The sequence below is a fragment of the Rhinopithecus roxellana genome, chromosome 15 (genome assembly GCF_007565055.1).
Source record: "Rhinopithecus roxellana isolate Shanxi Qingling chromosome 15, ASM756505v1, whole genome shotgun sequence".
Classification (NCBI taxonomy): Eukaryota; Metazoa; Chordata; class Mammalia; order Primates; family Cercopithecidae; genus Rhinopithecus; species Rhinopithecus roxellana.
In genome coordinates, this window is record NC_044563.1 from 124,498,931 (window position 1) to 124,525,134 (window position 26,204).

Here is a 26,204-nt window from a genome sequence, read left to right on the forward strand (position 1 = left end):
CCCGCTCCGGGTAGCTGTGGGTGCCGGGTTGGGGAGGACGCCGAAGTCCTTTCTGCCTGTGCAGCCACCCCTCCGCGTTCCGCAACCATGGCTGTGCTGGCGGCACTTCTGCTCAGCGGCGCCCGCAGCCGCAGCCCCCTGCTCCGGAGGCTGGTGAAGGTGAGCGGGGTTCGTCCCCACAGCGCTCAGACCTGGGAAGCGAGGAGTCCCCCGCCTCGAAAGCTTCCAGCCCGCGGCCGTTGCGGCTCCCGCGGCCCGGGCGCGCGGCGTAGGCCCCAGGACAGGCAGGCGACTGGGTCTTGTCCAAAAACCGCCTAAGTGCTCCCATAACACCCAGGGACTCGCGTATTTTTACAGCACTTTTCTACTTCCGAGGTCTCGGCGTAATCATCTTAATGAGCGTTACTGGTGTGTCAAACACCAGTACGTGTTAAACACCAGGGCAGGTGTCTGGTGTCAAACACGAGGGCACGCGTCTGGGCGGACAGGACGGCCGGGATTGGCGCTGGCCGGGCCTGAGCGGTGGGATGGGGGAGAGCCTCTTTGCAGGCCTGTGCAGCTGCTTCCGAGATTTTCTTTAAAAGATGTTCGTGTGCGTTATTGTCAGGAGAGGTTCCTTTTCTTTTTTAATACAATAGATTATCATTGGGCGTACAAGGGGAGAGGGCACCATGTGATCATAACAGATGTTTTTTGGAGCAGCCTAAAATTTGTCAGGGAAAGCAAATGACTATTCAGATAATACAATAAATTATACTTGACATAAGAGCAAAGCTCACATACTGATGGTGTTCCAAGGGATGTCTCTCTTCTTACTATTGTGTTTAGGGAACACAGCAGGGGCAGAGTCCCAAAGAATTTATTCTCCACATGCGTAAGCAAGGGAGTACGCACAGCAGATTGTTAGGCAAAGCCTCAGGAATAGGTAGAGACCTTCAGGGTGTGGTTAGTGAAACTTGAGTTTTCCAGGTCGATTGGGGCAATAAGCTTGGAGATCCAGTTATGTTGTGAGTGTATGGATTTGACCCTAGTTAAGTAGGGATTATTGGTATGTTTGTTTTTGTTGCAGTGGGAGGTGACTCTAGTTCTTATGTCTGGGCATAGAGTAACATTACTTGCACAAGGGTGCTGGCGGTAGGAGCTGTGCAAGAGATTGTGAAGAACCAGTGTAGGACTTTACAATTATGGAGTGAGGGTGTGAAGCCAAGGGAAAAGAAAGTCTAAAATTGATCCTGGGTGACTGAAATAATAGAAAAGTCAAAATGCGTAAGTTTCCAAGGAAGATGAGCTTTTAGCCATTTGTTAGTCTCATGGGATGAGTGGAGAAATCACAAGAATGTAATTAGGTTATCTTGGGTTTCAGTCAGTATTGACTAAGTGAGATAGGTGAACTAGGTACTCTAGAGATGTAAAAAAAAAAAAAAAAGTTCAGAACCTTCTTAATTTATGGTTTAATTAAGATCTTACAATCAGGGTGGTTGAGGTGGCTTATGCCAGTAATCCCAGCACTTTGGGAGGCTGAGGTGGGTAGATCATTTGAAGTCAGGAGTTCAAGACCAGCTTGACCAACATGGTGAAACCCGACCTCTATTAAAAATACAAAAAAAAAAAAAAAAAAAAAAAAAAAAAAAGCCAGGCGTGGTGGTGGGTGCCTGTAATCCCAGCTACTTGGGAGGCTGAGGCAGGAGGTTGCAGTGAGCTGAGATCGTGCCACTGCACTCCAGCCTGGGCAACAGAGTGAGACTCCATCTTAAAAAAAAATCTTAAAATGAAACACAAATACTCGTACAATCAAAAACAAATACTCCTCATGGAAAAAAACGCCTGTACATGCTCTAATGTATGATATGTGACATTCATGTTACTGAACTCTAGGAAGCAGTTGTATTGGATACTTGAATTAAATGGTCATTTACTGAATCAATAAACAGGATTTTCAGTTTTCTGTGCTATTTTGTAGAATAGAATTTGAACTCTCATTACATTGGCTCTTTTCCCTTTGCTTATCAGGTCTCTTTTATGTTCAACAAATCTTTATGGACTTTATTGGAGCGTGTTGCCTTTCTAGCTTGAATCACTTTTCTCTCTCTAGTCAAAGGAGTGGTCTTTACTCATTACCTCCCATTTATTCTGCATCCATTTCTCCTTAACTCTCTGCAGTTAAATTTCTGTGCCACTCAAGCTGAAAAATACCAGTGATTTCCTTTTTCTGTGGTTTTAAATTATGTTTTAAAATCTATGTTTATTTTAGTTTTTGTAGACACAGAGTCTGGTTTTGTTGGCCACGCTGGTCTTGAACTCCTGGCCTCCCAAAGCGCTGAGCCATTGTGCTCGGCCCATGTTTTTTCTTCTTGACCTTTATCCTATATTTGACACTATTGTCCACTCCCTCCTTGAAACTCCTGTTTTGTGTTTTGATCCAATTTTCAGCTTCTTTTAATACTCAGACTTTAAAACATTTCCTATCTTGTGCCAGTCTTGGGCCTACTTGCTCCCAGATTCATTTCTCTCCCCTCCCCTATTCTGTCTGCATTACTGTAGGCTGACCAGTATCAGCTGGCTTCTGGCTGGGTGTAGCCACTGTGAGGCACCAGTGGAAGATTGGAAGACAGGAGGAAGGGAGAAGCCAGAGTAATTTCTCTGTCTGTGTGTCTGTCTCTGGCAGTGTCTGTCTCTTGTGGTTCCTGCTTCTGCTGGGCTCCTGACCCCTTGGCTTTGGTAACCTTGCTTCTTCCTTCTGACCTGCCAGCCTGTATGCTAGTTCCTTCCTGTGGCTAATTTCTTTCTTTTTTTCATTTTTTGAGACCAAGTTTCACTCTTGTTGCCCAGGCTGGAGTGCCGTGGCGCAATCTTGGCTCACTGCAACCTCTGCCTCCCGGGTTCAAGCAGTTCTCCTGCCTCAGCCTCCTGAGTACCTGGGATTATAGGCACCTGCCATCATGCCCGCTAATTTTTGTATTTTTAGTAGAGACAGGGTTTCACCATGTTAGCCAGGATAGTCTCAAACTCCTGACCAGCCCACCAGGTGATCCACCTCTGATGATCTGTCCACCACAGCCTCCTAAAGTGCTGGGATTACAGGTGTGAGCCACCACACCCGGCCCCCTTCCCTTTTTCTAATCTTACCCTAGTACTCTCAGTTCTCTACACTGCAGCCAGAGTGGTCTTTTTATAACATAAGAGCGTTCAGTGGCTTGTCATTGCCCACAGGCCAGAATCTAGACACTTCTTCATGATCTGCTGGGCCCTACTTACTCTGTGACCTCAGCTGTTGCTGTGCTCACTCTGCTTTTGCCACAGGACCCTTCTTTTTATACTTAGTATGTGTGCCAAGTTTGTTCCTAATTCATGGCCTTTGTCCTACTTGTTCCTAATGCCTCAAATGTGCTTTTCCTGGATCTTTCCAAGGATGACTAACATTCATTTCTCAGCTCCACTAACATTGCTAGAAGGCCTTTTTTGACTCTCCTATGTAAAGTAGGCCCTCAGTTACTCTTTAGTTCATGATCAGTTTTGCTGGTTTCATAACATTTATTGTAGCTGAAATTTTGTTTCTCTGAGTAATTGGTAAGTTTCAGACTGTCTTGAAATATTTGTTTCATGTCTGCTGCCATCACTGGGATAGAAAATAAATAAAATCAGTCTCTTCTTGGAATTCAGTCTAGTAGGGAGACAAGCCACCTGAAGGTTACAAAATTATATGTTCTGGAACAATTAGAATGTGCACAGGCGTTATGGAAGTTGCAGTAGGAGTGCTGACCTCTTTCTGGCATGGCATAGGATTTACATTTTCAAAACTGGATGGACTGTAGAGAGGTGTCAGAGGAGGCAGGGAACTAGGTAGAAGGCCATTAATACGAACAAGAGCCCTCCCTGAAAGATAGTTGTGTTATGTAGATAAAACTTAATGGGTTGTGTTCATTCAGCATGTATTTATTGTACACAGTATGGTTCAGTGTCCTGACCATACTATAATTTTGTCATTCATTTCTGATATTTAATGAGCACTAGGCACTGCACTAAGTCATAGGGATGTAGCAGTGAACAAGAGACACCGTCCTGCCATCAGGAACCCTGCATTATGTTGGAGGGGTGGAAAATAAAACAAAGATGTGAACCACATACTTACAGTGTGAGAGGTGCTTCGAAGGAAATAAAGATATTCATATTAAAGAGAGGAAAAAGTAGAGGGTAACTTTAGATAGAGTAGTTAGCGTGGACCACTCTGGGAATGTGTCATTAGAAAAGACATGAAGAATAAAAATGAGCCAGCCATGGATTGCTGGGGAAGCTGTTTGTTTTGTTTTTGATTTTTTTGGAGACAGGATCGCACTCTGTTGCCCGGACTGGAGTGCAGTGGCATGATCTCGGCTCACTACAACTTCCGCCTCCTGGATTCAAGCGATTCTCCCACCTCAACCTCCCAAGTAGCTGGGACTACAGGTGCCCACCCCCACACCCGGCTAATTTTTGTATTTTTAGTAGACATGGGGTTTCACCACGTTGGCCAGGCTGGTCTCAAACTCCTAATCTCAAGTGATCCACCTGCCTCGGCCTCCCCAAAGTGCTGGGATTACAGGCATGAGCCACCATGCCTGGCCTGAGGAGGCTATGACTGGCAGAGGCACACTGCAGAGACCCTGAGGTATCACGATAGGGTTTAGAACAAAGAGATGCCAGTGCCTGGCACAGAGCAAGAGTGATGTAAATTTGGAGAGAAAACCAAGAGCCAGATCATGCAGGCCCTTGTAGGATGAGGTAAAGAGTTTGGATATAATTCCAAGAGCAATGAAAAGCCATTACATTGTTTTAAGCAGTAGAGTAATATGATCTGATTTACATTTTCAAAACTGGATGGACTGTAGAGAGGTGCCAGGGGAGGCAGGGAACTAGGTAGAAGGCCATTAATACGAACAAGAGATGGTGACTTGGACTAGGTGGCAGCAGTGGAGATGAGGCAGAGTGGACTAATTTAGTTATGTTTTGGATGCTGTTGACAGTATCTGGGTTTTAGGGACTGTGATAAAGGGTGATTTTGGCTTGAGCACCTAAGAATACCGGGAACAAACAGGTTTTCTTTTTCTTTTTTTCTTTTGAGATGGAGTCTTACTCTGTCACCCAGGCTGGAGTGCAATGGTATAATCTCAGCTCACTGCAACCTCTGCCTCCTGGGTTTAAGCAGTTCTCTTGCCTCAGCCTCTGGAGTAGCTGGGATCACAGGTGCGTGCCACCATGCCCTGCTAATTTATTTTTTCTTTTTTGTATTTTTGGTAGAGACGGGGTGTTTGTTTTTTTTTTTTTTGTTTGTTTGTTTTTTGAGATGGAGTCTCGCTCTGTCTCCCAGGCTGGAGTGCAGTGGCGCAATCTCGGCTCACTGCAAGCTCCGCCTTCCGGGTTCATGCCATTCTCCTGCCTCAGCCTCCTGAGTAGCTGGGACTACAGGTGCCCGCCACTGCACCCGGCTAATTTTTTGTATTTTTAGTAGAGACGGGGTTTCACTGTGGTCTCGATCTCCTGACCTTGTGATCCGCCCGCCTCGGCCTCCCAAAGTGCTGGGATTACAGGCGTGAGCCACCGCGCCCGGCCAGAGACGGGGTTTTACCATGTTGGCCAGGCTGGTCTCGAACTCCTGACCTCGTGATCCACCCCTCCTTGGCCTCCCAAAGTGCTGGGATTACGGGGGTGAGCCACTGAACCCGGCCACAAACAAGTTTTCTAGGGTTGGAAATTAAGAGCTATGATTTGGACATTCACCTGCAGCTGTCAGGTTGGCGCTTGGGTAGCAACATGGTGAAATGGGGTTTCACCATGTTGGCCAGGCTGGTCTTGAACTCCTGACCTCATTATTGAAAGGTCAGGGTTGGAGATAGAAATTTGGAAAATCATCAGCACATAAATGCTTTTTTTTTTTTTTTGAGACAGAGTCTTGCTCTGTTGCCCAGGCTGGAGTGCAGTGGCACGATCTTGGTTCACTGCAAGCTCCGCCTCCCGGGTTCACGCCGTTCTCCAGCCTCAGCCTCCCGAGTAGCTGGGACTACAGGCGCCCGCCACCACGCCCGGCTAATTTTGTTTTTGTATTATTAGTAGAGACGGGGTTTCACCGTGTTAGCCAGGATAGTCTTGATCTCCCAACTTCGTGATCCGCCTGCCTCGGCCTCCCAAAGTGCTGGGATTACAGGCGTGAGCCAGCCACTGCGCCTGGCCTCATAAATGCTTTTTAAAGCCATGCGACTGGATATGATTATCTAAGGAGATAGTGAAGTTAAATTGAAAGAGGCCTGGAACAAAGCCCTGGGACATTCAGCACTTGGAGGCTGGAAGGGGAAGATGAAATAGTAAAGGAGACTGAGGTAAATATGACTAATGAGGTAGGAGTCCACGTTTGTAATGGAAGCCAAGACAAGAAAGAGATTCTGCAGTGGATTATACATATTACCTCATTTTATTCTCATAACAGCCCGTGGAGGGTATTTGAGAAAACCAAGGTAAGTGTGTCTGAGTAACTTGCTCAAGAATACTCAGCTTGCAGGGCACAGTGGCTCACGCCTGTAATCCCAGCACTTTGGAAGGCCAACGCAGGAGGATTGCTTGAGCTCAGGAGTTTGAGACCAGCTGGGTAAGATAGTGAGACTCTGTCTCTACAAAACAAAGAACACTGAACTGGTAAGCCCAGGCTCTTAACTGCTCAGCATATTTCTCAAAGAAAGGTGAACCTAGTCTTGCTGATGTGTTAAAAGGTTAAGTGAGACAATTACAACAAGTTGGATTTTGCTACACAGACACTGTTGATGTTGCTCAGAACCAACAGTGATAAACAGGCAGAAATAAAATCCGGATCTGAGTGGGCTGAACTGTAAAAAGGAAGTGAGGACAAGCAAACAGACATTGTAGGAGAACCTTTCTTGCCTTTCATGCGCAGTGGCTCACACCTGTAATCCCAGCACTTTGGGAGGCCGAGGCAGGCGGATCACCTGAGGTCAGGAGTTCAAAACCAGTCTGGTCAACATGGTGAAACCCCATTTCTACTAAAAATACAAAAATTAGCCGGGCGTGGTGGTACATGCCTGTAGTCCCAGGTACTCGGGAGGCTGAGGCAGGAGAATTGCTTGAACCCAGGAGGCGGAGGTTGCAGTGAGCAGAGATTGCGCCACTGCACTCCAGCCTTTTTTCAAAAAGAAAAAAAGAAATGAGGTGAAAGCTCAGTGGGAATGTGGGTCAAGAGACATTTATTTATTTTTACTTTGTTTTTTAGGTGGGGGGAATCAGAGCCTGTTTGTATGCTTATGGAATTATCCAGAAGTAAAAGGGATGAATGATGTAGAGGAGAGGCAAAGGATAACTGTGCTGTCTTTGAAAAGGCAACTGGAAATGGGATCCAGAGCAAAGTGGAGAGAACCAGGGAAGCTTCCATTAAACTGGACCAGAAGCTTAAAAGAAGTGGCTTAGTAAACAAGGAACAAACTAGCTAAGTAGAAAGGGGACTTTTAAAATTTAATTTTTATTTCAATAGGCTCTTGGGAACAGGTGGTGTTGGATTATATGAATACGTTCTTTAGTGGTGATATCTGAGATTTTGGTGCACCTATCACCCGAGCAGTATACACTGTCCCCAGTGTATAGTCTTTTATTCCTCACCCCCACCCTTTCCTCTGAGACACTAAGTCCACTGTATCATTCTTATGCCTTTGTGTCCTCATAGCGCAGCTCCCACTTACGAGTGAGAACATATGCTGTTTGGTTTTTTCATTCCTGAGTTAGTTCACTTAGAATAATAGTCTCCAATTCCATCCAGGTTGCAGTGAATGCCATTATTTCATTCCTTGTTATGGCTGAGTAGTATTCCATGGTATATATACATTTGCTTTATCCACTTGTTGACTGATGGGCATTTGGGCTGGTTCCATATTTTTGCAATTGTGAATTGTGCTGCTATGAACATGCGTGTGCAAGTGACTTTTTCGTATGACTTTTTTTTTTGAGACTGAGTCTTGCTCTGTTGCCCAGGCTGGAATGCAGTGGCCTGATCTCGGCTCACTGCAACCTCTGCCTCCCGGGTTCAAGCGATTCTCCTGCTTCAGCTTCACGAGTAGCTGGGATTACAGATGTGCGCCACCACACCCAGCTAATTTTTGTATTTTTAGTAGAGATGGGGTTTCACTATGTTGGCTAGGCTGGTCTTGAACTCCCGACCTCATTATCCACCTGCCTCAGCCTCCCAAAGTGCTGGGATCAAAGGAGTGAGCTGCTGCGCACGGCCTTCGTATGATGACTTCTTTTCCTCTGGGTAGATACCCAGTAGTGGGATTGCTGGACCAAATGGTAGTTCTAGTTTTAGTTCTTTAAGGAATCTCCAGAAAGGGAACTTTTTGAAGAGATACAGTGGGCAAGCACTAGGACATCCAAGGATAGGAAATAAAGTGCAGCCGGCCAGGTGCAGGGACACGTGCCTGTAGTCGCAGATACTTGGGAGGCTGAGGCAGGAGAAGTGCTTGAGTCCAAGAGTTCTGGTTTATTTTTTACTTCTATATATGAAAAGTTTTAAACAAAATAAAGTGCAACTGACCCTGCCAGAACCCAAGCTAGAAAATCACTAACCAAGCCATCTTTTGCCTCTTGTGGTGTGCCATGGTCTATTTCTCCTGTCTCTGAGGATGTATGTTCCATTCTTTTGCTTCTCAGCGTATTCATGGCTTTTCTCTTTGTTCTAACCGCTGCTTTTCTGTGGCATTGGCTGGTCAGCTCCAGCCCTTTTGACTTTTCAGTCCCAGTCCCCACTGTCATCCAACTGACCCAGTCTCTCAGGGTGCCAGCTTGGGTGAGTCTATTCCATTCCTGATCCCATCAGCTCTGGCCAGAGGCAGGGGAGTCACCTTCTAAGTACTTAGGCTTGCCCTTTGACAAAGACATGTGTTTGGAGAGGCAGTGACGGGCATGTTTACTACAATTAGGAACTTTTTTTTGTAAGTCTTTAACTTATTATTTTTTAAATTTATTATCATTTTTTGAGATGGAGTCTCGCTCTGTCGCCCAGGCTGGTGTACAGTGGCGTGATCTCGCCTCACTGCTGCCTCTGCCTCCCAGGTTCAAGTGATTCTCCTACCTCAGACTCCTGATTAGCTGGGCTTACCGGCATGGACCACCACACCCAGCTAACTTTTGTATTTCTAGTAGAGACGGGGTTTCACCATGTTGGTCAGGTTGGTCTTGAACTGCTGTCCTTGTGATCCACCCGTCTCGGCCTCCCAAAGTGCTGGGATTACAGGCATGAGCCACCTCGCCCAGTTACTGATAGTCTAATTTCAGATCAGTTAGGTCTCTGAATTGTGTCCTGCGTTGTCAGAATTGATTAATTTATTATGGAGTTTCACTCTTGTCTCCCAGGCTGGAGTGCAGTGGCGTGATCTTGGCTCGCTACAACCTCCGCCTCCTGGGTTCAAGCAATTCTTCTGCCTCAGCCTCCCGAGTGGCAGGGATTACAGGTGCCTGCTACCATGCCACGCTAATTTTTGTATTTTTAGTAGAGACGGTGTTTTTTCGCCAAGTTGGCCAGGCTGATCTCTAACTCCTGACCTCAAGTGATACGCCCACCTCAGCCTTCCAAAGTGTTGGGATTATAGGCATGAGCCACTCTCCCAGCCTACTGTTGACATTTGTTCCTAAGAAGTGTGGAAAGAACTGAGAAGTAGTAGGGGCAAGATGTTTACTCTTTCCTTTTTTAAGAAATAATTTATCTGCTATTATAGGTCATATTTATATGAGATGTGTTTGCCTCATATAAATCAAAGACAATTGTTGGAAGTGGATGGGGAGAAACAGCAAGTTTTACTTGAAAACAGTCTTAAAGAAATGAAAATATCTTGTTAGATTCTAAGACTAATTTAGAACCTAGCTTTAAGTCAAAATTACATTTTAGAAAGTTATATTTAAGAAAGACTTGGAATTTTTTTTTTTTTTGAGATGGAGTCTTGCTCTGTTGTCGAGGCTGGAGTGCAGTGCCGGCATCTTGGTTCACTGCAACTTCTGCCTCCTGGGTTCAAGCTATTCTGCCTCAGCCTCCAGAGTAGCTGGGATTATAGGCATGTGCCACAATGTTGGGCTAACTTTTGTATTTTTAGTAGAGACTGGGTCTCACCATGTTGTCCAGGCTGGTCTTGAACTCCTGACCTCAGGTGACCCACCCACCTAGGCCTCCCAAAGTGCTAGGATTACAGGCGTGAGCCACCACGCCTGGCCAAGACTTAGAAATTTTAAGATAGTAAACTTAGGAGTTAAAACATACATTTCCAATGAATAATCAGAAAAGTTTATTATAAAGCAGTCATTTTTTTCTAATTGTTAAAAGTGATATATTCTGACCGCAGAAAACTTGGAAATAAAAGCATAAAGATGTAGGAAGAAATCACTATAACCTTATCACTGAGAAATATAAAATGATATAGTTTAATAATTTTTACATTATAACATTGTAAATATTTATATTACAGGAAATAAGATATGTGGGACGGAGTTACGTATCAAAACCCACTTTGAAGGTAAGTAAGTTGTGCTTTAAAAGTTCCAGAATTTAAAGGAAATGTCAATAAAAATGCATATACTTATGATTTGGGTATATGTGAAAGTCAAAGCAGGATTATCCAACAGTTAGGAATAGCTAACTATTCAAATATTCAGTTAAAGTAGATGACTATAATAGAAAAACATTTCAGTTAGTCTCTGCCAATGTTTGCTGCTTCCTCATACTCTGCTGCAAAACAACATTCCCTCTAGAACTGGGCAGTGTTCTTCCATTACTCACAGGGACTCCCATTGTATTGTGTGTGGTACAAGCAGAGACCATATAGAAGATCCTAGAAGCGAGGGAGTGGACCAGCTGGGAATTAGACAAGGAGGGCCATTACAACATCTCCTAGGACCTTCTGAGGAGTCCTCTGTTTTGTAAGGGTCACTAAAGTGACTTAGTTAAGATCTTCTATCAAAATCTAGGCAACCATTCTGTTATTTATCTCTAAACTTAATAGGAGATTGTGGGAGACAAGTGTGAAGAGAGAACTGTCACAGTGCTGTTTTATAGTATTCAAGAGAGCTTTTATCTTCTTTTGCTTAATGTTCATATTATTGTCTTACTGTTTAAGAAATTATGGCTCTGGGCTGGGTGGGGTGGCTCATGCCTGTAATCCCAGCACTTTGGGAGGCCAAGGTGGGTGGATCACGAGGTCAGGAGATTGAGACCATCCTACATGGTGAATCCCCATCTCCACTAAAAATACAAAAAATTAGCCGGGCGCGGTGGCGGGCACCTGTAGTCCCAGCTACTCGGGAGGCGGAGGCAGGAGAATGGTGTGAACCCGGGAGGTGGAGCTTGCAGTGAGTTGAGTTCGGGCGCCTGCACTCCTGCCTGGGCAACAGAGCGGAACTCCGTCTAAAAACAAAAAAAAGAAATTACGGCTGGGCACAGTGGCTCATGCCTGTGATCCCAGCACTTTGGGAGGCCAAGGCGGGTGGATCACCTGAGGTTAGGAGTTCAAGACCAGCCTGGCCAACATGGCAAAACCCCATCTCTATTAAAAATACAAAAATTAGCTGGGTGTGGTGGCAGATGCTTGTAATCCCAGCTACTCAGGAGGCTGAGGCAGGAGAATCGCTTGAACCCAGGAGGCAGAGGTTGCAGTGAGCCAAGATCATACTACTGCAGTCCAGCCTGGGTGACACAGTGAGACTCCGTCTCAAATTATATATAAAAAAAAATTCTGGCCCTTGCTGTGTCCTAGTTAAGTGGTATAGCCCCATCTAGGATACAGGTCTTGATTCCTAGCCAGAGTTCCTTTCAATAAGGGACCCTCTTCATTAGAGTTGTTTATTATGCAGTTAACAAGAGTAAAGTGGCTGAGTGTGGTGGCTCATACCCTTAATCCTAGTACTTTGGTAGGCTGAGGCAGAAGGATTGTTTGAGTCGAGGAGTTTGAGGCTGCAATGAGCTATGATCGTGCCACTGCATTCCAGCCTGGGCAGCTGAGCAAGACCTGTCTCAAAAACAAAAATACAAAAACAAACAAAAAAATAAGGTACAGTGACCATTTCTTGAGTTTTGACTGAGGAATAGAAAGGAAACTTAAGCTTCTGTCCTCAAACCTCCTGTAGAGAACTGGGAAGGATCTACATCTGTTTTAGAGTTGGTTTCCATAAGGTCTTAAATCATAAAGCACTAGCATTGAACTGATTATCTTTACAGCTGTTCAACTATTGAGATTATTTTAATTTTTGATGACTACTCATTCATAGAAGTGTTTTCTTTGGATAATGTATTTATGAATTATGTTTAATGAAATACGATTTGGGTAAAATACCTATAATTTTTACCATCTTGTGTCTTGCCAGGAAGTGGTCATAGTAAGTGCTACAAGAACACCCATTGGATCTTTTTTAGGCAGCCTTTCCTTGCTGCCAGCCACTAAGCTTGGTTCCATTGCAATTCAGGGAGCCATTGAAAAGGCAGGTCAGTAGTTGCTTTGCTTTTCGTGTTAAGGGAGCAAAAATATTTCATGGAAAAGATTTATTTTGCATTAACTATGTATGTAACACTTAGAAATGACTTAATGCCTACATTTCTGCTTTCCCTTGTAAAGAAGTCTTTCTACTATACAGTTTAGATTGAAACTCAAAACTGACAAAAAAAAAAAAAAAAAAAGAAACCATTCCTATTGTGTAATGTCACATACCTTATTAGGTAATCACTAATTATTAAATTGAATTAAATGTCTTTTTGTCTTTTTTTTTTTTTTTTTTTTAAATAAAGGGATTCCAAAAGAAGAAGTGAAAGAAGCATACATGGGTAATGTTCTACAAGGAGGTGAAGGACAAGCCCCTACAAGGCAGGCAGTATTGGGTGCAGGTACTTGGAAGACATTTTTGCTTTTATACTTAAAATGTGTAAAAGGGGTCGGGTGCGGTGGCTCACGCCTGTAATCCCAGCACTTTGGGAGGCCGAGGTGGGTGGATTATGAGGTCAAGAGATTGAGACCATCCTGGCCAACATGGTGAAACCCCATCTCTACTAAAAATACAAAAATTAGCCAGGTGTGGTGGTGCATGCCTGTAATCCCAGCTACTTGGGAGGCTGAGGCAGAAGAATCGCTTGAACCCAGAAGGCGGAGGTTGCATGAGCCAAGATTGCACCATTACACTCCAACCTGGGCGACAGAGTGAGACTCTGTCTCAAAAAAAAAAAAAAAGTATAAAATGGCAAAATGAAGGTTATTTAAGCTTAAATATTAAATGCATTATATAATTTGTAGTTATATTGGCAGAAGAAATGTTGTAGTTTATAGTAACATGCTCTATTAAGTTCTGCGGTTGTGTTTGAGTATCTGTTTTTCAAAAGTGACTTATTGGTTTTAGGCTTACCTATTTCTACTCCATGCACCACCATAAACAAAGTTTGTGCTTCAGGAATGAAAGCCATCATGATGGCCTCTCAAAGTCTTATGTGTGGACATCAGGTAAGAAACACCATCCTTTCCATTTATTAATCAGAATAATACCTAGGGCTAAAAGACACAAAAATCTAGGCATATTCATGCTTTAGAAATGAGATTCTTTCTCGTAAGTTACTATGTTTTCTCACACACTCAAGAGTGTCTGGATTTGCTAAGTCCATCTGAAGTATGGTCAAAATGATAGCGTAGGCTGGGTATCATGCCCGTAATTCAGCACTTTGGAAGGTCAAGGCAGGAGGATCCCAGGAGTTTGAGACCAGCGTAGGCAACATAGCAAGCGAGACCCTGTTCTTTAAAAAAGAAAAAGATAGCCTGAGTATCTTGTGTTAAAAAGTTTTTAGGCCTAAGTGCAGTGGCTCACTCCTGTAATCCCAGCACTTTGGGAGGTGGAGGCTGGGGGCAGATCACTTGAGGCCTGGGGTTCAAGACCAGCCTGGCCAACATGGTGAAACCCCATCTCTACGAAAAACACAAAAATTAGCTGGACATGGTAGCAGGCGCCTGTAATCCCAGCTACTTGGGAAGCTGAGGCACAAGAATCACTTGCATCTGGGAGGCAGAGGTTGCAGTGAGCTGAGATTGTACCACTCCACTCCAGCCTGGGAGACAGAGCAAGACTCTAAAAAAAAATAGTTTTTAGCCAAGGCATTTGGGTCTTTTTCTGAGGCGGGGTGACTAAAAGTTCATAAATACTATATTTGCCAGAATTTATTATAAATGTTTTCATTATAAAGGAGAACAAGGTGCTTAACCCTGGGAATCAGATCATTGTTTGAGCCCAGGCTTGATGACTAATTTGTAGTTTCTACAATGCCTGAACTCATTTAAGTTCTACAGGCTTTCTAATTGGCCTTGCTGATCTGTATCTTGTCTTTACTTGAGATCAAGCAAGAGACAGGCTCCTTAGCAAATATATGCTGTCATGTCACGAGGTGAGACCTGGACACACAGAAGAACCAAGATTCTCGCAGATCTGAGCCCTTCATTTTTCAGATGAAGATTTTTTTCAGTGTGTCTGAGACAGCCACAGAGTTACAGGGCTGAGCATCTACCATGTGACAGTCACTGGAAATAGAGTGGTAAACAAAATATTTAAAAACATCTGTACATGTGCAGGTCTCTGTTGGAAAAATGCCTAAAAGAAATGCTGAGTCAGGATTTGAACATTTTGGCATTTGCAAATGCTTTCCATAAAAGTTGTACCAGTTATACTTTACAAAAGTTGTGTGACTTGTCTGGATCTGCACCACCACTGGGTGGTACCAAACCCTCGTCAAACCAGTGGGTGAAAAATGGTCATGAGATTTAGTTTCAAAATTCTTTGTCATGGAAAGTTTTGTCTTAATTGATGTGTTGTGGTTCTCTAGCAAATGCCATTTGTACTATATTGAAATACTTTAATATTATTTTATTCATTTGTGAATATATAGAGTGACTTACAGGCATACTTGCAAGTGCTTTGTTTTGAATATTTATGACCTTGGAAAATGGTCAGTTTTGCTTTATAAGGAAGAATTGATACCTTATTTTCTGTCACTTATTACTGCCATCACCCCCAGTAAAAAGTACAAGTGAATAAAACTTAGATGAGAACTGGTTAAGAATTTTTATATTTTGGAATAGGCAAAATATTTAGGTTTCTTTGGTATAGAGCTTGCTTGTCTGTATGCCTGATTAAAGACTGTAAGAAGATATTATTGGCTTTACGTTTAATGTTTTATATTAAACTGTGTTTTTAACTAGCCCTTATAATGCAAGTGATTTTTTTGTTGACTTGCAAAAGTACTAAGTTGATTAATATTTATTAAAACTCTATATGTCAGTTGCCAAGGATGTAAAAATATGACAGGGCGTCTGGCCTCAAAGGAGCATAGTCTAGTGGGAAGACTTGACATATAAACATATAATAATATTAAAAGCATTGCATAGTAATTGGGGAACACAAAGGAAGAGAAAGTTTCAAGAAAGGATAGAAATAAATGGACGGCCGGGCGCGGTGGCTCAAGCCTGTAATCCCAGCACTTTGGGAGGCCGAGACGGGCGGATCACGAGGTCAGGAGATGGAGACCATCCTGGCTAACACGGTGAAACCCCGTCTCTACTAAAAAATACAAAAAAAAAACTAGCCGGGCGAGGTGGTGGGCGCCTGTAGTCCCAGCTACTGGGGAGGCTGAGGCAGGAGAATGGCGTAAACCCGGGAGGCGGAGCTTGCAGTGAGCTGAGATCCGGCCACTGCACTCCAGCCTGGGCGACAGAGCAAGACTCCGTCTCAAAAAAAAAAAAAAAAAAAAAAAAAAAAAGAAATGGTCAAGGCAGACATGAAGTAGTGTTCTGATTAGTTTTAAAGGAAACGTAGATGTTTTACATGTTGGTGGGTGGGGAAAGTGCAGGTTTCTGTGTGAAATGTGCATGGTGTCTCTGGAGAGCTTTAACTAGTTCCCTGTGACCTGGGGTATAGGTTAGGCTGTGAGACTGAAAAAGGGGAGAGAAGGGATACTGTAAAGGCTTTATATATTATGCTGAGTTCTCTAAAGTGTGAAATGATCAGACTTATATTCTAGCCAAAGTGAGTCAGATGAGTGTCGATGATGCTTTGGTGGAAAGGCTGCATGTCAGAAGATCAAGTGGAAAATTATTTCAGCTGTCCAGGAAGAGATGATGAGGATCTCAGTCAAGGAAGTAGGATTATTTTCATGAACTGAGATTACTTCTAATCTTCTAGAGCACATTAAGTTTTTAGCAGCATGAATGAAGTGAAGGGTTAGAAGGTAAGAATTTCAGTCCTGGCACGGTGGCTCACGCCTGTTATCCCAGCACTTTGGGAAGCCGAGGTGGGCAGATCGCTTCAGTCTGGGAGTTTGAGACCAGCCTGGGTGACATAGCGAAACCCCATCTCTACTAAAAATATTATACAAAAATTAGCTGGGTGTGATGGTGCATGCCTGTAGTCCCAGCTACTTGGGAGACTGAGGTGGGAGAATCACTTGAGCCCAAAATGCGGAGATTGCAGTGAGCTGAGATCATGCCACTGCACTCCAGCCTGGGCAACAGCGAGACCCTGTCTAGAAGAAAACTTAAGAATTTCAGAAGATGGTTTTACATGAAAGATTTCTGGTATTTTTTTTTTTTTTTTTTTAGACAGTCTTGCTTTGTCACCCAGGCTGGAGTGCAGTGGTGCAATCTTGGCTCATTGCAAGCTCTGCCTCCTGGGTTCACGCCATTCTCCTGCCTCAGCCTCCCAAGTAGCTGGGACTACAGGCATGTCACCACACCTGGCTAATTTTTTGTATTTTGAGTAGAGACGGGGTTTCACTGTGTTAGCCAGGATGGTCTCGATCTCCTGACCTCGTGATCCACCCGCCTCAGCCTCCCAAAGTGCTGGGATTACAGGCATGAGACACCGCACCCAGCCAGATTTCTGGAATTCTTATTAATGTCTGGTTGTGAACTTCTTTTGAGACAGTCTTGCTCTGTCGCCCAGGCTGGAGTGCAGTGCCACGATCTCAGCTCACTGCAACCTCCGCCTCCACTTTTTTTTTTTTTTTTGGAGTCTTGCTCTGCCCCCCAGGCTGGAGTGCAGTGGCACAATCTCAGCTGACAGCAACCTCTGCCTCCCAGGTTCAAGCAATCCTCCTGCCTTGCCCTCCAGCTACTCGGGATGGCGCCCACCATCACACCCACCTAATTTTTGTATTTTTAGTAGAGATGGGGTTTCACCATGTTGGCCAGGCTGATCCTGAACTCCTGACCTCAAGTGATCCACCCGCCTCAGCCTCCTAAAGTGCTGGGATTACAGGTGTGAGCCACTGCACCCAGCCAACTTATTTCTCATTATATTATTTTACACCACTTCTTTTCATCAGGGTGAAGTGGTAAAGAGGGTACTTCCTATATTCACTGTGTAACAAATGTTTAATAAATGCATGTAGAATACTTGTTTGGTGGTAGCTGTATAAAGGGTGTCATGGATTTGCAACTGTTTGAATTAACATTGGGTTTTTCTGGTGTTGCTGCGCAGGATGTGATGGTGGCAGGTGGGATGGAGAGCATGTCCAATGTTCCATATGTAATGAACAGAGGATCAACACCATACGGTGGGGTAAAGCTTGAAGATTTGATCGTTAAAGACGGGCTAACTGATGTCTACAATAAAATTCATATGGTAAATGTGATTTTTAGTGGATAAATGCTATCTAGTGTCCAATACTGTTTGATTTTTCTTACTGTATGTACTTTACAAACTGAACTGAAAGATGGGCTCTATAAATGTTGATTTTAGCCATGCACTTTCGGAAAATATTTTTGTATGCCTATTGCATTGGCATGGTTCAGTCATTAAAGAAATTGTCCCACATTTAAATACGGTATTTTCTGATGCTCAGCTAGCAACTGCTTGGCTAATTCAAGTATTTGAAGATAAGACATGAGTGGGCCGGATGCGGTGGCTCTGGCCTGTAATCACAGCACTTTGGGAGGCCGAGGTAGGCAGATCACCTGAGGTCAGGAGTTTGAGACCAGCTTGGCCAATGTGGTGAGACCCCGTCTTTATTAAAAATATAAAAAATTAGCCAGGCATGGTGGTGGTGTCTGTAATCCCAGCTACTTGGGAGGCTGAGGCAGGAGAATTGCTGGAACCCGGGAGGCAGAGGTTGCATTGAGCCAAGATTGCACCACTGCACTCCAGCCTGGGTGACAAGAGTGAAACTCCATCTCAAAAAAAGACATGAGTGAAAAGTGACCTGGTATAAAAGAAATGTTGTGTGTATATGTTGTTATTTTTATTTTTTGAAATGGAGTCTTGCTCTGTTGCCCAGGCTGGAATGCAGTGGCACAATCTTGGCTCACTGCAGCCTCCGCCTCCTGGGCTCAAGTAATTCTCCTGCCTCACGCTCCCGAGTAGCTGGGACTACAGGTGCATGCCTCCATGCCCGGCTGATTTTTAGTAGAGACGGGGTTTCACCATGTTGGCCAGGATGGTCTTGGTCTCCTGACCTCATGATCTGCCCGCCTCGACCTCCCAAAGTGCTGGGATTACAGGCGTTTGAGCACCACGTCCGGCCTAAGAAATATATTTTAAGAAACGTAACTACTAAACACTTTGCATATAAGCTATGCAAAGTTAAAAGATATTTTCTAAATTATGCAAAGTTAACTAACTTTAAACTATTTCAACTTTTCATCAGGGCAGCTGTGCTGAGAATACAGCAAAGAAGCTGAATATTGCACGAGATGAACAGGACGCTTATGCTATTAATTCTTATACCAGAAGTAAAGCAGCATGGGAAGCTGGGAAATTTGGAAATGAAGTTATTCCTGTCACAGTTACAGTAAAAGGTAAAAGTTCCAAAAAGGATAAATAGACTTTTCATGTTGCTGAATGTTTTATGCTTAAGTTTTAAATTAGGACATTATCTTTGTTCATTTCAACTGAGGACACTGCTTATGGTTAATAAAAAGTGAAGAGTTGCCAGTTCAGAGAGAACATAAATCCACCCAACTTAATGTCAGGTTTCAATCCATTTATAAGATCCCTAAGAGTATTATTTTGAGAAATTTATTAGAACTCTTTTTCCTGTAAGTGACAGTCAACACGGTATTTTAAATTGAAAAGGGATTTACTAGAAGGTTACTGGGAGTGCCTCCAAGAACTGAAGGATGAACAGTAGCAACCATTCAGCTCTGGGAACTTCAGGGATTGGAACTGGGTGTTCACTACTACTAAGGCATGTGCTTCTGGCTTCTCACACCTACAGGCTTTTGTGCTTTATTCTGTCAGCCTTTCTAAAGTTGCTGCCTCTACCTCTAGGGTCACATATATACGATTCTCAAAAAGGAAAGGGACTTTCTCACCAGTTCCAGCAGAATAAATCCACAATAAAAACTCATTAACTTGCTTTAGGTTACAATTCTATTCCAGGAATGATTACTGTGCTCTAGATGATAGAATACTAGAGCTTATCTAGTATAGGTCAGATAGCTACCTCTGGGGTCAGGAGAGTGGAGTCTGTGATCATAGAAGGGAGTTGAGAAAGAAGAGAATGGGATGTGGAGGTGTAGATTTAAATTTTGTGGCTGGGTGCAGTGGGTCACACCTGTAATCCCAACACTTTGGGAGGCTAAGGTGGGAGGACTGCTTGAGCCCAGGAGTTTGTGACCAGCCTGGGCAACAAAGTGAGACTCGGCCTCCACACAAAAAAATTAAAAATTAACTGGGTGTAGCGACACATGCCTGTAGTCCCAGCTACTAGGGAATCCAAGGCAGGAGGATCAATTGAGCCCAGGAGTTCAAGGCTGCAGTGAGCTACGATTGCAGCATTGCACTCTACTGGGAGACTACAAGACCATTTCAAACAAGCAAGCAAGCAAACAAGCAAAATTAGCTGGCTGTGGTGGCTCACACCTGTACTCCCAGCTATTTGGGAGGCTGAAGTGGGAGGATCACGTGGGCCTGGAGAGTCTGAGGTAAACGGTGATCATACCAGCCTAAGCAAGAGCAAAACCCTGCCTCAAAAAAAAAAAAAAAAAAAAAATTTGTGAAGCTACTTTGTAAGTTTCTCTTTAAGATGGTAACATAATAGAGATTATAGATAATAAATTCTAGATTAGTGTTTACTTGGGATGGTTTAAGGGAGGCAGGGATACAAAGGGAGGCACAGACCACTGGGCATCTTGTACAACAGTTGCTTGCTGAATGACTACTTGTTTTGAGCGATTTCACTTAAAATATTTTTATTTTAGGTCAACCAGATGTAGTGGTGAAAGAAGATGAAGAATATAAACGTGTTGATTTTAGCAAAGTTCCAAAGCTGAAGACAGTTTTCCAGAAAGAAAATGGTTAGTGTTAAGAAATGAAGAAAAAATTGAGCCAGTATACCATATCTAATTCTTAGAATTGCCTAAGGATTTTTAAAAAGTAATTATAGAAAACATCTAGATGTTATTTAACATCTTCAATATATCAGGCTCATGTAAGATTAATTGAAAGTATAAAACTGATAGTTTATACCTTCAATATATAAATCTAAGGAAAGAGATGTGTAACATGGCTATAGAATTCAGTTTTTCATATGTAGCAGTCTATGATAGGGTCTTCACTGGCATTGAAAAAAACAGATTTATTGATATAATTTATATACGGTAACATTCTCCTATTTAAAGTGGTTTGGTAGTTTTTAGCATTCATTGATATTTAACTTCAGGTGATTCTAGATAAGAAGAAATATCTGATTTGAAAAACATGTAGTGAGTATCTGCTATATATTGGATAAGGAAAGTTAGACCCTGGATACAAAAATATTAACTGGTCCCTTCTTTCAAGAGTTGTAGACCAGCATTTACCCAGTGCCATCATGCATGTTTCTGATCTTTGAGAAAACTTAGTTTTATGAACACAAAAAGGTATACAAAGGTACATTGTCTTGCAGTTATATGTACATGTTTCCTGAGGGCAGGAATTGTCTCCACCCATATTTGTAATTTCTTTAAACATTTAGCAGCCCAGGCAGTATTTGTTAAATTGAACCAAATGCATTTATTGTGAAGTAATGTTTTGACTTCATGCTTATTTTTGCTTTCAGGTACAGTAACAGCTGCCAATGCCAGTACACTGAACGATGGAGCAGCTGCTCTGGTTCTGATGACGGCAGATGCAGCCAAGAGGCTCAATGTTACACCACTGGCAAGAATAGTAGGTAAGGCCAGGCGAGGTGGCTCACACTTCTAATCCTAGCACTTTCAGAGGTTGAGGTGGGAGGATTGCTTGAGCTCCGGAGTTCAAAATCAGCCTGGGCAATATAGTGAGACTTCATCTCTACAAAAAGTTAAAAAATTAGCTGAGCATGGTGACATGTGCCTGCACTACCGTCTACTCGGGAAGCTGAGGTGGGAGGATGCCTTGAGCCCTCCTGAGTTTGAGGTTGCAGCGAGCTGAGATTGTGCCACTGCACTCCAGCTTGGGTGACAGAGTGAGACCCTGTCTTAAGAAAAAACGGTTTTTAAACATCTATAAGCTCTTCCTGTAATTAAGTTTACTTGTTAGATATAGCCAACTCCAATATTCAATATTACTATCTATAGGTTGTACCTGTGGCAGAATTTAATACATATTTCAATTGAGATAGAAGCTCCTTTAATATTTTCATTATACTTTATATAAGATTAAGCTTTAAGGGCTAGGCACAGTGGCTCACACCTGTGACCCCAGCATTTTGGGAGGCTAAGGCAGGACTGCTTGAGGCCAGGAGTTTGAGACCAGCCTGGGGAACACAGTGAGAACCCATTTCTAAAGCAAAAAATTAGCCAGGTGTGGTGGCATGCCTGTAGTCCCAGTTACCTAGGAGGCTAAGGCTGACAATCATTTGAGCCCAAGATGTCAAAGCTGCAGCACCACTGCACTCCAGCCGAGGCAACAGAGCCAGATCTTGTCTTTTTTTTTTTTTTTTTTTTTTTTTTTAAAGATTAAGCTTTAAAAAACTTCCTGTTCATTACGATAAATAGAAGAAAATAAAGTACATGCATTTTCCTAGAGAGGCAGCTATGCAGGAAAAAAATAATATGGGATTAGGAGTCCAGAAATACAAAATTTAGATGTGTGGCGTTTTAATATTAACACTGTGGCCTTGGGTAAGTTCTCAATGTCCTTAAGCTGATTTTTAGCTGCAAAAATCTGTCTTGCCTTCTTCCTAAGGATTTAAACAGATGCTGTTTTGTTATTTTATAAAAAGCCTTATAACTTCATTTTTTTTCTTAGATCATGGTTTCTTAACCTCAGCACTATTGACTTTTGCACTAAATAATTCTTTGTTGTAGGGACTGTTCTATGCATTGTAGATGTTTAGCAGAATCCTTAGTCTCTACCCAGTGGCATCCGAACTATTCCTACAACCAAAAACATCTCTAGATGGTGCCAATGTTCCTAGAGGCAAATACCCCCAAACTCCCTCCCAATGAAAATCAGTGTCTTAGATTACTGGAGTAATTTTATAAAGTGTAGAATCTTAGAAAAGGAAGAAATGTATTTACATATATTAAAGGGGTTAGGAAATGTGCATTTAATGGGTTAAACTTGACTTTTGCATATTCTATGTAGTAAAAAAAAAGATTTTAACAACTCACCCTCCCCCTTTTTTTAAACAGCATTTGCTGACGCTGCTGTAGAACCTATTGATTTTCCAATTGCTCCTGTATATGCTGTATCTATGGTGAGAACAAAGTGAGGGATGATACTCCATTATGCCAACTTCTAGTTTGCTTATACCAAGGCTGCAGTTTTTAGAATTTAAATGTTGTTTATCTGCCAAAGCAGAGAGATAGCTTGGTTTCAAATCTTCCCATGTCCTCTCCTGAAAAGAGTAAGAGCAACAAGGATAACAAAAAAATAAATAAGGAACAGCCCACAAACTACATCTTCAGTAGAACAGGTAAAACTACACATCTGAATTATTTGTAAGTATCATACAGAACTCACACACCTGGTGTGGTAACCACAAAGGGGAGGTTGGTTTGGCAAAGAAAAGGGAATGCTGGCTGGTAGTTCCAAATCTAGAACGGAAAGCAACTAGTCACTCCCCAGGAGAGGACTCCATTCTGAAAAGGAACAGCTGGCAGCAGGTCTTTGGAGTAAATAGTGAAACTAGAGACAGAAAACCTACATATTCCAAATTGTCAGTAAGTGCTATCAAAGGAGAAATAACCAAGTCTCAGTGGGAAATTGCTAAGCAGTCACAGGAAAAGAAAATTTTTAGGGGTTCAGGGTTCTTAGAAATCTTAAGTAAATACTTCCTTTTGAGAGGGCCTCACCCTGACAGTAAACTTCTGTAAGCACCCAGATAAGAAAAAATTGCAGAATTTTAGTAAAATCAGATTCTCCCCTCTGTCCCCAACCCCCGCAATGAAAACAACTGCAGAATCAGTAGGAAACAAGAATAGAGAAGGATCAGAAACAAGGGGCCAGTGGAGTGATGATCTGCTCAGAGCTGGCAGATCTCAGAAAATGACAGGAACATGCAGCTTCTGAAAGTGAGTGCATCACATTGGAAAGCAAGAGTACTACACAATTCTGGATTCTGATTCTGAAGGTAGAATAACTTCTGAGAGCTACAGACGTGGCTATATATGGGTACCATATTTTGTTTTGTGTTGTTGGAACAGTGGAAGCTGTTTGAGCTATATAGGCTAGAAAGCTACCTTAGTCCACTAGTTGAAGAGAGGAAGGTGGAGGAAGAGTTCCATGTTAATTTTATTATTGCTCACAACAATCAAATTTCTTCTGTAAAGAAAAAGGGCACTCACTAGTAATGTTTTAAAAAGTATTAGCATAGGGATAATACTGGCACAAATACACCTTCCTGCATAGCTGAGGAACTACCAAAACAAAACAGATCATATAGTATAAGATTTTAAATAAATGACTTACAATGAAACTGCAACAGGTGTAAGTATCTGTGGCCCAGATAACCCTACAGTAACTTTTATAAAGCAGAAACTGCAGGGTATGCATTAATATTACTTATAGTAGAAACTAATACACCTCTTTCATTAGCAGTCAAGAACATAGAACTGGCTGGGTGCAGTGGCTCTCGCCTGTAATCCCAGCACTTTGGGAGGCCGAAGCAGGCAGATCGCTTGAGCCTGGGAGATCAAGGCTGCAGTGGGCCATGACTGTGCCATTCCACTTCAGCCTGGGCGACAAAGACCCTGTCTTAAAACAAATCAACAACAACAACAACAAAAAAGAATGTAGAACTAAGCAACACACAATCAGTAAAGCAAAGCTTAAGAATATATAAAGCATTATGTACCCCTAAATAGAAAATGCACCTTTTCAAACATCTGTGGAAAGAAAATCAAATTTTCTGTCCTCTATGTCCAAATAGACATAATGCAAACAAAATTCTTTGATATAATGGAATAGGATAAGCAACTAAAAATCTGAAAATAGGCTGGGCACAGTGACTCACGCCTGTAATCCCAGCACTTTGGGAGGTTGAAGTGAGCGGATCAACTGAGGTCAGTAGTTTTGAGACCAGCCTGGCCAACATGGTGAAACCCCATCTCTATTAAAAATATAAAAATTAGCTGGGCATGGTGGTGGGTGTCTATAATCCCAGCTACTCAGGAGGGTGAGACAGGAGAATTGCTTGAACCTGGGAGGCAGAGGTTGTAGTGAGCCAAGATGGCGTGCCATGGCACTCCAGCCTGGGAGACAGAGCAAGACTCCGTCTAAAAAAAAAAAATCTGAAAATAGAGATCCTTCCATCTGAAACCAAGAACTTCCAATTGTAGTATTTCAAGGAAATGACAGTAAGTTGTGATTGCTAATTATTTGAACATCATCTGTCTTTTAAAAAATCTTAGGTTCTTAAAGATGTGGGATTAAAAAAAGAAGATATTGCAATGTGGGAAGTAAATGAAGCCTTTAGTCTGGTTGTACTAGCAAACATTAAAATGTTGGAGATTGATCCCCAAAAAGTGAATATCAATGGAGGAGCTGTTTCTCTGGGGCATCCAATTGGGTAGGTACAAATAATAACTGTATCTAGGTTAATAGCTGCCTTTGTGTTTCTAGCTAAACTTAAAACTCATAATTCCTGTTGCTCTTAAGTTTTCCCTCCTACCCATCTTTCATAAGGCAAAAATCATTTCTGATAGATGGTATCCAATACTGAACAGAGACCTGTCACATCTGTTATTTGAAACCTAATAACGTTTTATGTTGAAGAAGAAAATTAAAGTGTACATTTAGACTTTTCCCCCCTTTTTCTTTCTCCTATTTATTTCATTAGCTTTAGGGTACTGTGGGTTTTGGTTACCTAATTTATAGTGGTGGGAGCTGATTTCAGTGCACCTGTCACCCAAATGTGTGCACTGTACCCAATATGTAGTTTATTCCACATCCCCCTTCCATCTTCCATTATATTCTTCTGTACTTTAAAATACGAAAATTAGCTGGGTGTGGTGGTGTACGCCTGTAGTCCCAGCTACTTGGGAGGCTGAGGCAGGAGAATTGCTTGAACCTGGGAGGCGGAAGTTGCAGTGAGCTGAGATGCGCCACTGCACTCCAGCCTGGCGACAGAGCAAGACTCCATCTCAAAAAATAAATAAAAGATCTAAGATCTGTGACCCTTCCTGAAACAAGTCCTCCAAGTTTTAGTTTTAGAATAGTAGTAGTAAATTCAGCAAGAAGTAGTGGCTAGTAAGGTTTTCACGAAGTTAAATTGGAATAGAAACATTTTGGTTACTCATAAATTCTGTACTTCATTAAAGAAGTAAATGCTTTTTTAATTTTAGAATGTCTGGAGCCAGGATTGTTGGTCATTTGACTCATGCCTTGAAGCAAGGAGAATACGGTCTTGCCAGTATTTGCAATGGAGGAGGAGGTGCTTCTGCCATGCTAATTCAGAAGCTGTAGACAACCTGCTATTTAAGGAGACAACCCTATGTGACCAGAAGGCCTGCTGTAATCAGTGTGACTACTGTGGGTTAGCTTATATTCAGATAAGCTGTTTCATTTATATTATTTTCTATGTTAACTTTTAAAAATCAAAATAAAATCCCAAAACCTTTTGAAATTAAATTTTTTCTTCTGCTTTTTTTTGGTAACCTTGAAAAGTCTGATATATCTTTGCATTCTGAGTCTATACTTATAATCAAAATATAGTAGAAATACCAATGTGTAATATTAGTGACTTACGTAAGCAGCTAGAAGCTTCC

General features: G+C 42.5%; 1 protein-coding gene across 1 annotated transcript; it reads left to right on the plus strand.

Moving 5' to 3' along the window:
- On the plus strand, window positions 1-26,094 carry ACAT1 (acetyl-CoA acetyltransferase 1). Its single transcript, XM_010360850.2, has 12 exons — window positions 1-159; window positions 10,485-10,532; window positions 12,376-12,493; window positions 12,794-12,889; window positions 13,396-13,496; window positions 17,512-17,655; window positions 18,677-18,827; window positions 20,232-20,327; window positions 21,071-21,184; window positions 22,629-22,693; window positions 24,849-25,006; window positions 25,782-26,094. Exons 1-12 carry the CDS (start codon window positions 88-90, stop codon window positions 25,900-25,902), a joined length of 1,284 nt encoding a protein of 427 aa, XP_010359152.1. The 5' UTR covers window positions 1-87; the 3' UTR covers window positions 25,903-26,094.
- Window positions 26,095-26,204: the final 110 nt, after the last annotated feature.